The sequence below is a fragment of the Gopherus flavomarginatus genome, chromosome 3 (genome assembly GCF_025201925.1).
Source record: "Gopherus flavomarginatus isolate rGopFla2 chromosome 3, rGopFla2.mat.asm, whole genome shotgun sequence".
Lineage (NCBI taxonomy): Eukaryota > Metazoa > Chordata > Testudines > Testudinidae > Gopherus > Gopherus flavomarginatus.
The window spans coordinates 36,975,729-36,990,208 of NC_066619.1; the positions used below are offsets into that span (position 1 = coordinate 36,975,729).

Sequence of the window (14,480 nt, forward strand, 5' to 3'; positions counted from 1 at the left end):
GCCATTGGGCTTGGAACGCCCGACGCCAGCCCCAGCTTCCTTGGTGCAGAGTGCCTCGGAGTCGTCAAGAGACCCGGTAGCAGCCAAGCACCTCAAAAAGCTAGAGTAGGCCCCGGCACCGCTCATCCTCCCGAGTGCAGCCCAAGGCAAAACCAAAGGAGGGGCATGGATGCTCCCCGCAAAGAAGACTGGTGCCATATGAGGCCCCAGGTACCAGGAAGAGCGGGATGGACACTGCACTGACTTCAGCACCAGTGTCACAAGCGCCACAAGTCCGACCGAGTCCAGCTATAAGTGAACTCTGCAGATGAAGGGCTCGAGGGCGTAATCGATCCGCCCTTCACGCCTGACACCTTTTGAGGCTGCAAAAGACCTCATCGGATTGTTGGTGGCAAGCGCCCTCCCGGCCAGGGAGAAGCCTTCGGCACCCGGACCCAGGATGCCATCAAAGGGAAAGTCGACAGTGGTGCGCCCTTTGAGGGCACTGTCCTGGTCGAGCTCTGAGTCTGTGGACTCCCAGTTACCCTTAACTCAGAGGGAAGTCTCGATACCGGAGGCGAGTCATGGGGGTAGTGCAGGACACATGGCGCTCCCCAGTGCCCCCCCGAGACCGGCACCAAGAGGAGACGAGTCGGGAATCGCCGAGAGTTCCCAGAAAGCACTGGTCCCGGTCCTGGTCCAGAAAGCAGTGGTACCGGTCCTGCTCCTGATCAGCAAGAAGCCGATCGTCAACCTTCCGCAGGCGCAGATGTATGGCACCGCCGTGGCCCTTGCACACATGTGGCCAAGCATGCCAGACTGAGACTCAAGACTTGGCAGGCTTGGCTCGCCCGTGTCTACCGCCCAGGCAGGGACCCCCTAGACTTGATAGTGACAGCCCCGGGGGACATGCTGTACTCCCTGATGTGGTGACAGTCTCAGACCATGGTTTGTGAATTCCTCACCTTAGCTGCACAACAGCCAGACTTGATGCTGGTAGCAGATGCGCCAGGCCTCGGATGGGGGGCTCACCTGGTGGACTTCAGGACTCGGGGCATGTGGCCAGGGGCGGAGCAATTGCTGCATATCAACATGAAGGAATTCAGGGTGGTTTGTTTACCATGCCAGACCTTTCACATCACTCTGAGTGGTCACAGCGTGACAGATTACATAAAACATGGCAGTTGTGTTAAGCAGGGCGGAGCCTGTTCCTCCCCCCTCTGCCATGAGGTTCTCCTTCTCTGGAAATTCTGCATAGCCCATGCCATTCACCTCAAGGCAGTGAATCTCCCGGGGAGCAAAACGAGCTGGCGGACCACCTCAGCAGGTCCTACTGCGTGCACGAGTGGACGCTCAGAGTGGACATCGTGCTTTCGCTCTTCCGAAAGTGAGGGTTTCCCAGGGTGAACCTGTTCACTACCAAGAGCAATGCCCAGTGCCCGCAATTCTGCTCGTTCCAGGATCGCAGCCCAGGCTCAATAGCCGACACATTCGCAATCTCGTGGGGAAGGGAATTGAAATATGCCTTTCCCTTGATCCCCCTGGTGCACATAGTACTGCTTAAGGTGCACAGGGACAGGGCGTTGATCCTTCTCATTGGCCCGGCCTGGGCCCACCAGCACTGGTTCACCATGCTCCTGGAGCTGTCAGTGGAGGCCCCGGTAACCCTACCCCTACACCAGAACGTCATTATGCAGGACGGAGGGTGGCTTCTCCACCCCAACCTGCAATTGTTGCATCTGACGGCATGGAAGCTATGTGGTTAAATGCTTTGGAGAGCCAGCGCTCCCTTCCTGTGCAGCAGGTTCTTGGTAATAAGCCCTCTACCAGAGCGACCTACTTGGCCAAGTGGAAGAGGTTCTCATGCTGGTGCGGGCCACAACAGGTGCAGTGCCAGCCATTCTAGAATACCTACTGCACCTCAAGCAGCAAGGGCTGGCCCTGTCCTCATTAATGTGCAACTGGCGGCTATCTCCGCCTTCCCCTCAGGTTTTTCAAGTAGCTCAGTTTTCTCCCACCCAATGGTGAGGCGTTTCCTCGAAGGTCTGGATAAGGTGTTCCCTTACTCATGCCCCCCAGTCCCTCCATGGAATCTCAACTTTGTCCTTTCTCAGCTCATGGGGCCACCCCCCGTTCAAGACCCTGGCTACCTGCTCCCTTCTCCAACTTTCCTGGAAAGTGGCATTCCTGGTGGCCATCACCTCGGCCAGAATGGTATCTCAGCTGAGGGCTGTCACCTCGGAGCCACCATACACTGTATTTCACAAAGACAAGGTGCACCTCCGCCCATACCCTAAGTTCTTCCCAAAGGTGATGTCTCAGTTCCATCTGGGTCAAGACTCCCAGTGTTTTTTTTTTTTCCCAAACCCCATGCGGACCCGAGTCACTGCAGCCTGCACACCCTAGATGTGCGCAGAGCGTTGGCATTCTATTTGGAGCACACCAAGCCCTTTTGTAAAGCCACACAGCTGTTCGTGGTTGTAGCTGAGAGGATGCGAGGCCTTCTGGTGTCGGTGCAGCGAATCTCGTCGTGGATTACTGACTGTATTCGGGCGTGTTATGACCTCGCTGGTGTCCGGCTCCGGCGGTCATGGCCCACTCGACCAGAGCACGGACAGTTTCCGTGGTGTTCCTGGCACAGGCCTCGATCCAGGAGATCTGCAGGGCAGCCACCTGGTCATCGGTGCACATCTTTACGACCCACTACATGGTCAACCAACAGGCACGGGAGAGCGTGACAGTTGGCAAGGATGTCCTCCGATCAATTTTTTCATGACTCTTACCCTCATCCAAAGGTAAGCTTGTGATTCACCTAATGTGGAATGGATGTGAGCAAGCACTTGAAGAGAGAACAGTTACTTACCTTTTCGTAACTGTCATTCTTCGAGATGTTGTTCACGTCCATTTCACCACCCGCCCTCCTATACCTCTGTCGGAGTCAGAGCAAGATGGAGCTGGAGGGGTCGGGCCAGTGGGAGTATATATGCACGGCGCAGTGGTGCCGCTCTGGTGGGGGCCCTGCCAGGAGCTGTTAAGGGGAAAAGTTTCTCACGCTCGTGCATGCGCGGTGTGCACACCTAATGTGGAATGGACGTGAACAACTCATCTCAAAGAACAACAGTTACGAAAAGGTAAGTAACTCCTTCTTTTTCAACAAGAAAATAATTTTTGTACTGTCTTATAGAATGATCATGTGTGTTTATTCATTACTTTTTCTGAACAAGCAGATGTTAGTTGATGATGATGGTTTCATTTTTCGTTTAGCCTGCACAGTGGAAAAGCCAAACAAAAGAGAATAAACTTGGGACTCCATTCTCTCATGAGTCTTCATATGGTATTGGCAACTTTAATGCTTTCAAATCAACTGCCAAGACTTTTAGTGTATCACAGAATTCCGTGAAAGAGGTATAGTGGCTTTTTTTTTTGCATCAGATCCCGTTAAAATTTCGAGGTATTAATCTGAGTAACCTGCTATATACTGTATAAGTGAAGACTATTCTATGCTGTGCTGTAGCCATTTTGGTCCCAGGGTATTAGAGGCAAGGTGAGTGAGGTAATATCTTTTACTGGACCAACTTTTGGTGGTGAGAGAGACAAGCTTTTGAGTTTACGCAGAGATTTGTCCAGACTGTCTTCAGACCTGAAGAAGAGGTCTGTTAAAGTCTGAAAGCTTGTCTCTCTCACAAGCAGAAGTTAGGCCAGTAAAAGATTTAATTTGAGATTAAAGATTTACATATTTAATATTTAAACTTTTTTACCAGTGTTGTATACCTCAAGCATTGGCAATACCTGCCAACTTGTTTTGTGGGTTTGGAAGGGGAGAGGTGGATGGTTTAGAAGATGTTAAGTCTGAGAATGTTGAATATAAACATTGCTGATGGTGTGATACGATTCCAGAAGTACCGCCTTTTGAGGCAATACTCGAATACCTTCCAAATCTGATTTATCAGTGGGTGCACACAGAATACATCCATTACCCATGTGTAGTGGGTAATTTGAATAAACTCCCCTCTTTATTATGAAAGCATACTAAGTCAGTTCTGGACTCTGGATGCAGGTGAAACTATAGTAGGTCTAAATTTTTAATTCTTGATCAGTAAAAGGAACTTTTGTCTTGTGTCCTATCCAGTAAATTTGTCTTTAACTTTCCAATTTTTCAGTGTTCTTACTTTTTTCCCCCCCTGCCTTAGTGTAATCGGTCAAATTCTTCATCCCCTGTTGACAAACTTAATCAGCCTCGATTAACAAAATTGACAAGAATGCGTACTGATAAGAAGAGTGAATTCTTAAAGGCACTGAAACAGGATAGAGTTGAAGAGGAACATGAAGATGAGAATCATGTTGGGGAAGAGAAGGTAGTTCGGTTCACCAACTCTTGCAGATATAGTTGTAATACATCTCAGACCACACATTGTTTTATTTGGTTGTAACAAGACTATGTTTCACTTTCCCTGAACACTTAGGACTGCAAAAAATAACTTGCCATGACAGAATTTCTAGAAATATAAAGTGTAAAACAGTAATGAGGTCAGGATCCCAGGCCTATTTAATATTAGGGAAAGGTGAATGATCTTTAATGTCCCTATCTGCTCAGGTATTGAACCACTGTCATAAGAACATAAGAATGGCCATACTGGGTCAGACCAAAGGTCCATCAAGCCCAGTATCCTGTCCTCTGACAGTGGCCAATGCCAGCTGCCCCAGAGAGAATGAAACACAGGTTATCGTCAAGTGATCCATGCTCCGTCACCCAATCCCACTGATTAAGGAGTCTGGTAAATTGGTTGCAAAAGGGACTGTTTGTAGTGGACTCAGAGAAGTGGCTTAAAAGTTACTGTATAGCAGAGACAGGTGGGGAAGAATGTGGCCTGCATACTCTCCTGATAAGCAGCAAGAAAAAGACAACTTCTAGGCCAGTACCGGCCTAGGGCTCAGGCAAAAGGAAGCAGTGCCATTTCTAAGGCTGGTGTTCTGCTTTGTGCCTGAACTCATGGGTTCCAATATGTTGGTTAGGAAGTGGGGAATTCTTCAGGATAGAAGTGGGAGTGGGTTTGGCAACTGAGATTTGAGGTGGATGAGGCCAGACATGCCTACTGATTGCTGCAGATTTCCTCTGAGAGACTGATTAGGAAATTGTTGGTGAAGGAAAGAGGGAAAGCTTCCCTGTTCTGATGTGATTTTTTTAATTAAAAAAATCACAGCACTGTAAATGTGTACAGTACTTTAAAAAATGGAGTAATTAGATCAGGCTTTTCCACTCACTTGGGACAGACAGCTTTGGTAGGAGGAGTCTTGGTTTGGTGTTTAAGCCCCAGTATAATGATATGTCCCATAAAAGGGTTAAATTTGTGATGCTGTTGTTTCAAATAGTTCCCAACTGATATCTGGTCGTATCTCAAGCATATGCAGTTTTGTTGGGAGCTTCAACAGAGTTTGAAGACTGAATAAACATGGATTCTGAGCTACTCTCCCTTACCTATAGAAATGATTCATCCAGGGCAGGTTTGAGACACTGGCAGAGTGGAGAGAAAGGGGAGCTTGGATTGTTGTTGCCTCCTGTGGTGCCTGATCTGTGGCTGAATTCTAGGTACTACTTTGAGTGCTGATTCATATTTGTATTTCACCGTGAGTGTGCATAAGCTCCATGTGCCTAAACCGGAAAATTCTTCCAAGCAATGTCTGTTGGGCTGTGCCTGCACCCCTGCTGTCCTTGTGTCCCACAGAAGGCATACAGGGCATGGTGAATGGACTGTCTTTCTAGTTCCTTTTTACAGCCACGTGACCAGAGTCTGTTGTCAGAAGCTGATCCTTTGTCGTCTTCCTATAAATATTCAGTTATATTTGATTTTTTTTTGATAGTTCCCTAGTTACTTAGTTAGAATCTCCACGCCAGGGAAACGTCTGTCTCCCGGTGTGTGACTTAAATTATTTCCAGCATACCGAGCTTCAAAAACTGCATCTCCTGCTCTAGCTCACTTTGGGTCAATGGCAACCACCAGCACTGCCTCTACCTTGGAGAAGCTCCATATCTCTACTGAGCATAGTATCAGCTGCTCTTTTCCCAGCTGAATGTGGCAGGCATGAGAGCTCAAATTTCAGAAGCACATTGTGAAGCGTGCAGTGAGGCCCCAGTCAGACTTGTGCAGGGGAGACCCACTGTTCTTTGGCCAGAGTCATTGAGGAGCATGCTGCCTAGTACTGTGACTCCAGAGCAGAAAGGATCAGAGGAAAAGACCTTTGTGTGAGCCCGGTCATGAGAATAAAGAGCGCACTCTCAAACTTAAAAGCAGATACCTCACTTAGACCTTCTAGGACAGAGGTGGGTGAACTATGGCCTGCGGCCACAACCGGCCCGTGGGACCCTCCTGCCCGGCCCTGAGCTTCTGGCCTGGGAGGCTTGCTCCTGGCCCTTCCCCTGCTGTTCTGCCTCCCCCGTGGCCTCAGCTCGCTCCACTGCCTGCGCAGCGCTCTGGGCAGTGGGGCTGCAAGTGCCTGGAGCAGCACAGCTGCAGAGCCGGGGCCTCACCCGGTGTTCTGTGCTGCGTGGTGGTGTGGCTGCCTGTCCTGGTGCTCCGGGCTGCGCGGCTGTAGTGCCGCCGGCCACCGGTGCTCCAGGCAGTGCGGTAAGAGGGCAGGGAGTGGGGGGGTTGAATAGGGGGTAGGGGAGTTCGGAGTGGTGTCAGGAGGAGGGGTGTGGATAGGCGTTGGGGCAGTCAGAGGGCAGGAAACAGGTGTTGAATGGCTACAGCGGTCCCCAGAGGGCAGTCAGGAAGGGGGGGGTGTATGGGTGGTGGGGGACGGTCTGGGGGTGGTCAGGGGACAAGGAGAAGAGGTGGTTGGATGGGACGGGGGTCCTGGGGGGGGGAGAGTCAGGAATGAGAGGAGGGGTTGGATGGGGCGGGCGGTGGGGGCAGTCAGGGAGAAGGGGTGGTTGGATGGGGCAGGGGTCCTGAGCAGTCAGGAATGAGAGAAGGGGTTGGATGGATGTCAGGGCAGGGTTTCTGGGAGCTATCATGGACTGTAGCGGGGGTGAGACGCAGGAGAGGTCAGATGAGGGCAGGGCTGGGCCACGCCTTGCTGTTTTGGGAGGTGCAGCCACTGCTAACCAGCCCTCCATACAATTTTGGAAACCTGATGCGGCCCTCAGGCCAATAAGTTTCTCCACCCCTGTTCTAGGAGAGGAGATCCATTCCTAGCCCTTTCCAAGTTATGGCCAAGTGTGCCCAAGCCACAAGAATCTATGACCTCTTCCCCCCCAAGTCTTATGGGTAGATCAGAAGGCATATGGGGGCAAGGGTCCTTCAGTACCAACCTCTGCACCAACTACAGCACCAACTGTAGTACCAATTAAAATGAGACACTGGGACTGAAAGTACTGGGAACTGCTGGTACTGTCGAAAACAATCAAGTTGGAGACTTGTTTACCAGCAATACCATCAGAGCCCCATAAGGAACTATCATTGACACCTCCTCTGATGGTACAGAAGCAGACGGGGTAACGGGGATGCAACTGAAAAAGTTTGGGGACTACTGCTGTACAAGGCAACAGGCAGCCTCAGCAGCATCACTTCAAGAGGTCTTCCTGCTTGATATTTGCAGGCCAGCTATGTGTAGTTTCATCCACACATTCACGAGACATGCATAATTTAGCACAGCAGTTCTACATGCAGCTATACTAGCATTCTCACACCCTCCTTCTCTGAGTACTGTTTGTCAGTTACCCACAATGGAATACACATAGGGACCAGCACTTGAAGAAAGGGAAGTTATTTACCTTATTGTAATGCGTTCTTCAAGAGCTGTGGTCCCTGTCCCCATCGCTTCCCCTCTGTGTTGGATCATGAGATTCATGGTGGAGAAGGAGCTGGATATGCAGTCAGTCCACACCATGTGGAGCAGGAGGCGAGCTAAGTCACAAGCATCAACCACTGGACTCTGATTGCAAGAAATCTTCAGTCTCAGGTTTGTGGATTGCATGCCTACCCATTGTGGAATCCAGACAGGCACCACACATCTCAAAGAAGAGTAGTTATATTAAGGTAACTAACTTCCCTTTTCCACTGCTGCGGGCAATCCACTACTTCTAACTCTAAATATATTTAGAAGTATGAATAAAGATATTTTGTGAATTGATGGTGAGTTTCTCCATTTAAAGCTAATTTTAAATGGTACACAATCGCAGAAAAATGGCAGTTTGTCAGAGTATTACTGTGTGGATAATGTTTCCTTTGAATTATATATAATGTGTATTTAATGCACTTTTTTAACAGGATGACTCATTTAATTTGCATAACAGCAACAATTCTCATCATGAGAGGGACATAAACAGAAACTTTGAAAATGAAATTCCTCAAGAGAATGGAAATGCTTCAGTGATTTCTCAACAGATCATTCGGTCTTCAACTTTCCCTCAGACAGATGTCCTTTCAAGTTCACTTGAGGCAGAGCATAGGTATGTACTTTATATCGGTGCCTGTGGTGGCTGTTGATCATCTTTTCCTGAATTCATGTCCCGGCCGAATTCGTGGTCCATTTTGGTCAATGTCACAATCGTATGATTTTAAAAACAATAGATTTCATTATTTCATCAATTTAAATTGGAAATTTCATGGTGGTGTATATGTGGAGATCTGGACCCTAAAACGAGTTGTGTGTGGGAGGAGGGAGATTGCAAGGTTATTGTAGGGGGTAGGTTGCAGTACTGTTACCCATACCTCTGTGCTGCTGCTGGTGGCAGTGCTGCCTTCAGACAGAGCTGGGCAGCTGGAGACTGGCGGCTGCTGACCAGGAACCCATCTTTGAAGGCAGAGCCACTGCAGCAGCAGGGCAGAAGTAAGGGTGGCATGGTATGGTATTGCCATCCTTACTTCCTCACTGCTACTGGCGGGGTGCTGCCTTCAGAGCTGGGTGCCCGACCAACAGCTGCCACTCTCCGGCTGCCCAGCTTTGAAGGCAGCGCAGCAGTAAAGGTGGAAATACTGCAACCCCCCTAAAATAACTTTGTGATCCCTCTTCCACTCCTTTTTCCATCAGGACCCCCAATTTGAAAAACGCTGGTCTCCCCTGTGAAATCTGTGTACTATATGGTAAAAGCACACAAAAGACCAGATTTCACTGTTTGTGACACGTTTTTCATGGACGTGAATTTGGTAGGGCCCTATTCATGACTGATATAAACTTAAGTAATTTGAATATATGGATAAAACTAATGCTCTGATATTGAGTTCATAGTTACTTGGTTTAAAATATAACTTCTCTTGGATTGTACTTCTAAAAATGTAATTGTTTGACTTTTTAATGTTTGGACAGAGCCCTATGGACTAGGTGTCATTTGCCTGTGCTGGTTCTCTTATACACTGTCAATTTTATAAGACCACATTTTGGGCTTTTGGAGTTCTCTTCAGACTGATTTCCACATAAACATTCTCAAGTAGAAGGAATCTTAGTTAGTCTTGCCTGCATTCTTCCTGGTAAGGCAGTGACACATGTTGGACAGTGTTCATCTAACTATTCTACAGCTTTCCAGATTAAGGTGACTTTCCAGAAGTGTTGCTTTCTGGGATTGGATTGTAGTGAAGATGTTTTGTGCATATGCAATTGGTGTGGTAAACTGAGCTGACACTCCTGATTCCTTGTACTGGTGCCTCGTGAGTGGACTCTTCTAGAATTTCTTTTGATGGTGGTTGACTTGCAGGAGGACTCTTATGTGGTTCTTGAAGTAAAGTAAACAGAACATGTTTGTCACTATGTATCCAGTGGGGGGTGGGATAGGGTGAGGAGTGATCCTTCTCATTATTTCCCTTCTTCAAGGAACAATTCTCGTATGCCGCCTTCTCTAACACAGTGATCCCATAAGGTATTAAGAGTTGGGGCAGGGTAAAGCCTCTGAGTGATGCAAGCAGACCCAACGTGAGTTCCTTAGTCTTTGTAGATCTAGAACGTTTTCCAGAACTGGAAAATTACGCTTCGGTTATCCTGTTATAAAGCTACTGTTCCACCATCTGGTAATGTTACTAGCTCAAGCATGGAATCTGAATTTGGTCTTAACAAATTAGTGCATCCACTATTTTGAGCCCATCAACAGTTGTCCCAGATATCTTAAATCTCCTTGCTAATGGCAATAGTTTAATGAGCTTCAGGTCCTTATTGCATTGTCTGTTTTAAGATGGACTATACACCAGCATTCTAACTTTCTGCCTGTGGTCCATCTCCATCTCCATCTCTCTCTTGGTCTTTTGCTTCTAGTCTGTTTTTCTTTGTTGCCATACTTCTGGAGAGAAACTGGGAGCTAAATAAACCCTCGGTTCATTTTTAGACTGATAGAGCATTCTTGTCAGCCCTAGATCAAATGAAAATAGATCAAATGGTTTATTCTGTGAGTGCTCAGAAACAAGGATGCTGTCTTTTATGTAAACATTATGTCCCTGCCTCCTCACTCAGGATGGTATGAGACTTGGTGGTGGTCTGTCATTGTTTAAAGTAGATTTTTATGGGTATCTCTTCAATGGGCCTCCTAGTTAGCAGTTTCTCTGCATGTGTAATTCCGGTAGTGACATGCCTAACTACACACTTAGTATGTGCAAGTGCCAGGTATTGTGGACACATTTTTGAAATCTGTTGAAAGCTTCACCTTTAGCATTTAGGCATGTTTGATTAATTTCCAAAGTTACAAATATAGGCATTTACTGAAGAATCAGAATAACTCTGAAGGACAAGCTCATGTTTCAACCTGTGTGCATAGGTGAAATAAAGTAAAAGCAACAAACTCCCACTGTGTCAATAACATAATGAAGTATGTATTTTTTGCAACTGGTTATTGTTGATTGCTCTCGAATTCTGAAGACACGTATCTGTTTAAGCAATGTTCTAAAAGCAGAATTTTGAATGTTTGATATAAATGTCACAATATTGTGTCTGTCTGTCTGTCTGTGTCTCTCTCTCTCTCTCTCTCTCTCTCTTTAAAGGTTGTTAAAGGAGATGGGTTGGCAGGAAGACAGTGAAAATGATGAAACCTGTGCTCCACTAACAGAGGATGAGATGAGGGAATTCCAAGTCATTAGTGAACAGGTGATACTTACTAAAAACTACCAAGCATTACATTTTCTATTTGTTTACACTTTGTGTTTCAAAAAACACAATTGAGGGATTGTCAAAACTGGATTGTGACATGGAGTGAACTGGGTAGCTCTAGATGACTCTGGAACAGGTACATATTATAAATATATCGTGTTCTGAAATATGAAGGGAAGTTCAGAAATCTGGATGGCTTTACAGGGTTTAATGCACGAGTATTGTCCCATATTGGCCCCAGGATATTAGAGAGAGAAGGTGGATGAGATAATCTTTTATGCACAAATGTCTGTTGGTGAGAGACATAAGCGCGCGCGCGCGCTCTCTCTCTCTCTCCCTCCCCCCTCCTGCCCCCCCCCGCCCAAGAAATTGGTCCAATTAAAGATATTATCTCACCCACCTTGTGTCTCTTATAGGGTTTTGGCCCTTAACATCTTTCTCTCTCCTCCTCTCCCAAGTGGAATCTAGTAGTGTATTTAAAATCCTTGTTCAGATACAAAATTTGTATCAGCATCTAATCTGCAAAAATGATCCCCAGATATCTGCAGATTTGCAGGGCTCTAAAAATCCTCCCCTCCTGCCTTTAAAAGGCTAGGGGAGTGGGCCTTGAAAATTCGTGCTGCTTCAAATGTCTGTTTATAAAAGACGTAAGCTTACATCTAGGACTTGCAGTGAAACTGTTCAATTTCCTTTCATTGCTACCAGTGATGGAGCTGCACAGAGTCTATAGACTCTCCAGTTCGTTCATCTGAATCTGTCTGGGGGTGGGGGTTCTTACCTGCATGCTTTTTTGCAGTTGCATAATTTTCTAAAATCTGGGGTTTCTTTGGCTTCTGGAAACCTTTGTCCCGTGATTTCCAAGGAAGGGGGGTGAAGAAACAATTCTGACATTGACAGGTTTTTTCCCCTCATTTTTAGTATATGATCCCAATTAACTTGGAAAAAATCTGTCTTTGTGTTGTCTTACCACATTATACATACGAACTATCCTATTGTTTTAGTGCAAATCATTACTGCTGTCAATTTTCGGCCCACTAAATGTTCGTTTTTACATTTCAGTTACGAAAAAATGGCCTTCGAAAAAATGGCATTCTAAAAAACGGCCTCATCTGTGACTTTAAATTTAGCCCCTGGAAAAACAGCACTTTCAAACCCACTATTGAGAATGAGGATACAGAGACAAGCAGCAGTGACACATCAGATGATGATGATGTGTGAAGAATTCTCTAACAGCTTTAGAAGCTTATGTGATCTCATGCAGGTTTGGGGGTGAATTGTTCAAGCCCCCCACCCCCAATCTATAATTTATGTAGAAAAATACCCCATTAGAAGAAGAATTTTGGGACTTCTCTACGAAGAAAACAAGGAATGTTGTGTTGGGCTGTGAACATTACTATAATTACTTTATAAATCAATGTTGTAGAATGAGGACTTTGGTTGATCCAGCGTCGACTTTCTTCATCACTGCAGCATTTCTCTGACTAGCAATGTGACAATGTAACAAATGAGATTTTCTCATTTAATAATAAAAACAAAAATTGTATAATGTTTTGCAAAGCTTCTGTCTTAAAATGTCCAGGTCTTTAACAGAAAGGGGCAACTTGACAGTGTTTTGCTTGCTGAGTTCTTTCTTTCTTACAATGGAAATCCTCATGTCTACTTTGTACGCAAAAAAAAAAGGGCAATGTAGCATGTTGGCTAAAACGAGCAAAGTGCACTAAAACTTTGTTTTCCTGAATTGAGCTGTTGTACTGTTCCACTTTTTCCAAACATAATTGCTCTTTAGCCATTAATAGTTCAATTATTGTTACAGCAAAAAGACTATTGCTACAGTTCCAGATTTATAGAACTGACTTAAAATCAAGAGCTTTATTTGGGTGCTGCAAGGTCCAGGATTCTCAGAGTGGATGTTAACAAAGATTTTTGTGGGAAAATAAACATTTTGATAAATTATTCACATGCAGAAAAATTGATTATACTGACTGGATCTACATGGAAAATAAACTGGATTTACAGAATATTGTCTCAGTGCATAGCATCACAAGTATTGTTTATAAAACCCAATTACAGTTTGTTTGATCTTTATTAGATTGCAAGTATACTGTGACAGCAATGGTTGACCTTCAAGCTTTGAGAAAGAACAACAAAATTTGATCAGCAGTCTTTGCATTTATTACTATGTCAGTTTCATCTGTACAATATGCAGTTTATTTCAGTGGCGTTGTTTAAAATCTTTTTTATAGTCTCTCTAATTCTTAAACCACTGTGATCTTGTTATATGGTTTATTTGCTACTGGAGATAATTTGGCAGTGCCAATTGTTAAATTATTTGTACAGGTTTATTTTGTTCATTTTCCTTTTTAGCACTTTATTTTTCCTTCTGAGGTTCCAACAGTACAATTCATAAGCATAAATACATTGTGATATGATTTCATACTTCTATAATGTAGATCTATACAGATATATGTAGATTTTCCCCTTAAAATATTTCCTATTGTACAAGATCTTGCATAGTGTTATATTTTATCCAAGATTAACTTTCATAGTGAAAATTATTTTCCTAAAGGGCAGTTTTTTTTCATATTTTAGTTTTTGGGGTTGGGAAAACTTTTGACAAGTGAACATAGACTCATTTTGGCAAAGGATAAAAGAGGTTCAGTCCATGTATGAAGGCAGGTGTCTACTGCAAATTGAACAAAGTTAATTATGTGTTCATTTTGGCACAGAATATCTGAAAGGATGTTGTTTTCTTTATTTGCCTGGTTTTGTCCAAGATGCTGATAAGAATGGAAATATGTTTACTTTCTAAAGAGAACTGCCATGTTAATATCACAATTTGCAATAGGTATGAAATGCACCCCCTCCATCACTCACTTTTGATAGCTTAATCTGGTTTGTATTGATTTTTCACTTCATAGCATCTTTTTTCATGCTTTTACCTGCAAAAATTTAGGGCACTTCCCCTGTACCTTACCAAGGGCTTAAGATGTGACTCAGTTAATTTAGGTACCCCCATCCTTCTTTTACCTAGGACTTGGGCTGTAAAGCACCTACCCTTAAGAACATAAGAACTGCCATACTGGGTCAGACCAAAGGTCCATCTAGCCCAATATCCTGTCTGATGACAGTGGCCAATGCCAGGTGCCCCAAAGGGAATGAACAGAACAAGTAATCAAGTGATCCATGTCCTTTCACCCATTCCCAGCTTCTGGCAAACACAGGCTAGGGACACCATCCCTGCCCATCTTGGCTAATAGCCATTGATGCACCTATCCTCCATGAATTTATCTAGTTCTTTTTTGAACGCTGTTATGGTCTTGGACTTCACAACATCCTCTGGCAAGAAGTTCCACAGGTTGACTGTGAGTTGTGTGAAAAAATACTTCCTTTTGTTTGTTTTAAATCTGCTGCCTATTAATTTCATTTGGTGG

General features: G+C 45.2%; 1 protein-coding gene across 3 annotated transcripts in view; it reads left to right on the forward strand.

Moving 5' to 3' along the window:
- The window catches only part of GPBP1 (GC-rich promoter binding protein 1), a 65,109-nt gene extending 52,042 nt beyond the window's left edge, over positions 1-13,067 (forward strand). For all 3 annotated transcript variants that reach the window (XM_050947043.1, XM_050947042.1, XM_050947044.1), the window contains exons 9-13: positions 3,244-3,384; positions 4,170-4,334; positions 8,250-8,431; positions 10,944-11,046; positions 12,109-13,067. In XM_050947043.1, the coding sequence (XP_050803000.1) occupies positions 3,244-3,384; positions 4,170-4,334; positions 8,250-8,431; positions 10,944-11,046; positions 12,109-12,267 (750 nt within the window). In that variant the 3' untranslated portion in view covers positions 12,268-13,067. The remainder of the gene's footprint in view (positions 1-3,243; positions 3,385-4,169; positions 4,335-8,249; positions 8,432-10,943; positions 11,047-12,108) is intronic.
- The last annotated feature ends 1,413 nt before the right edge of the window (positions 13,068-14,480 follow it).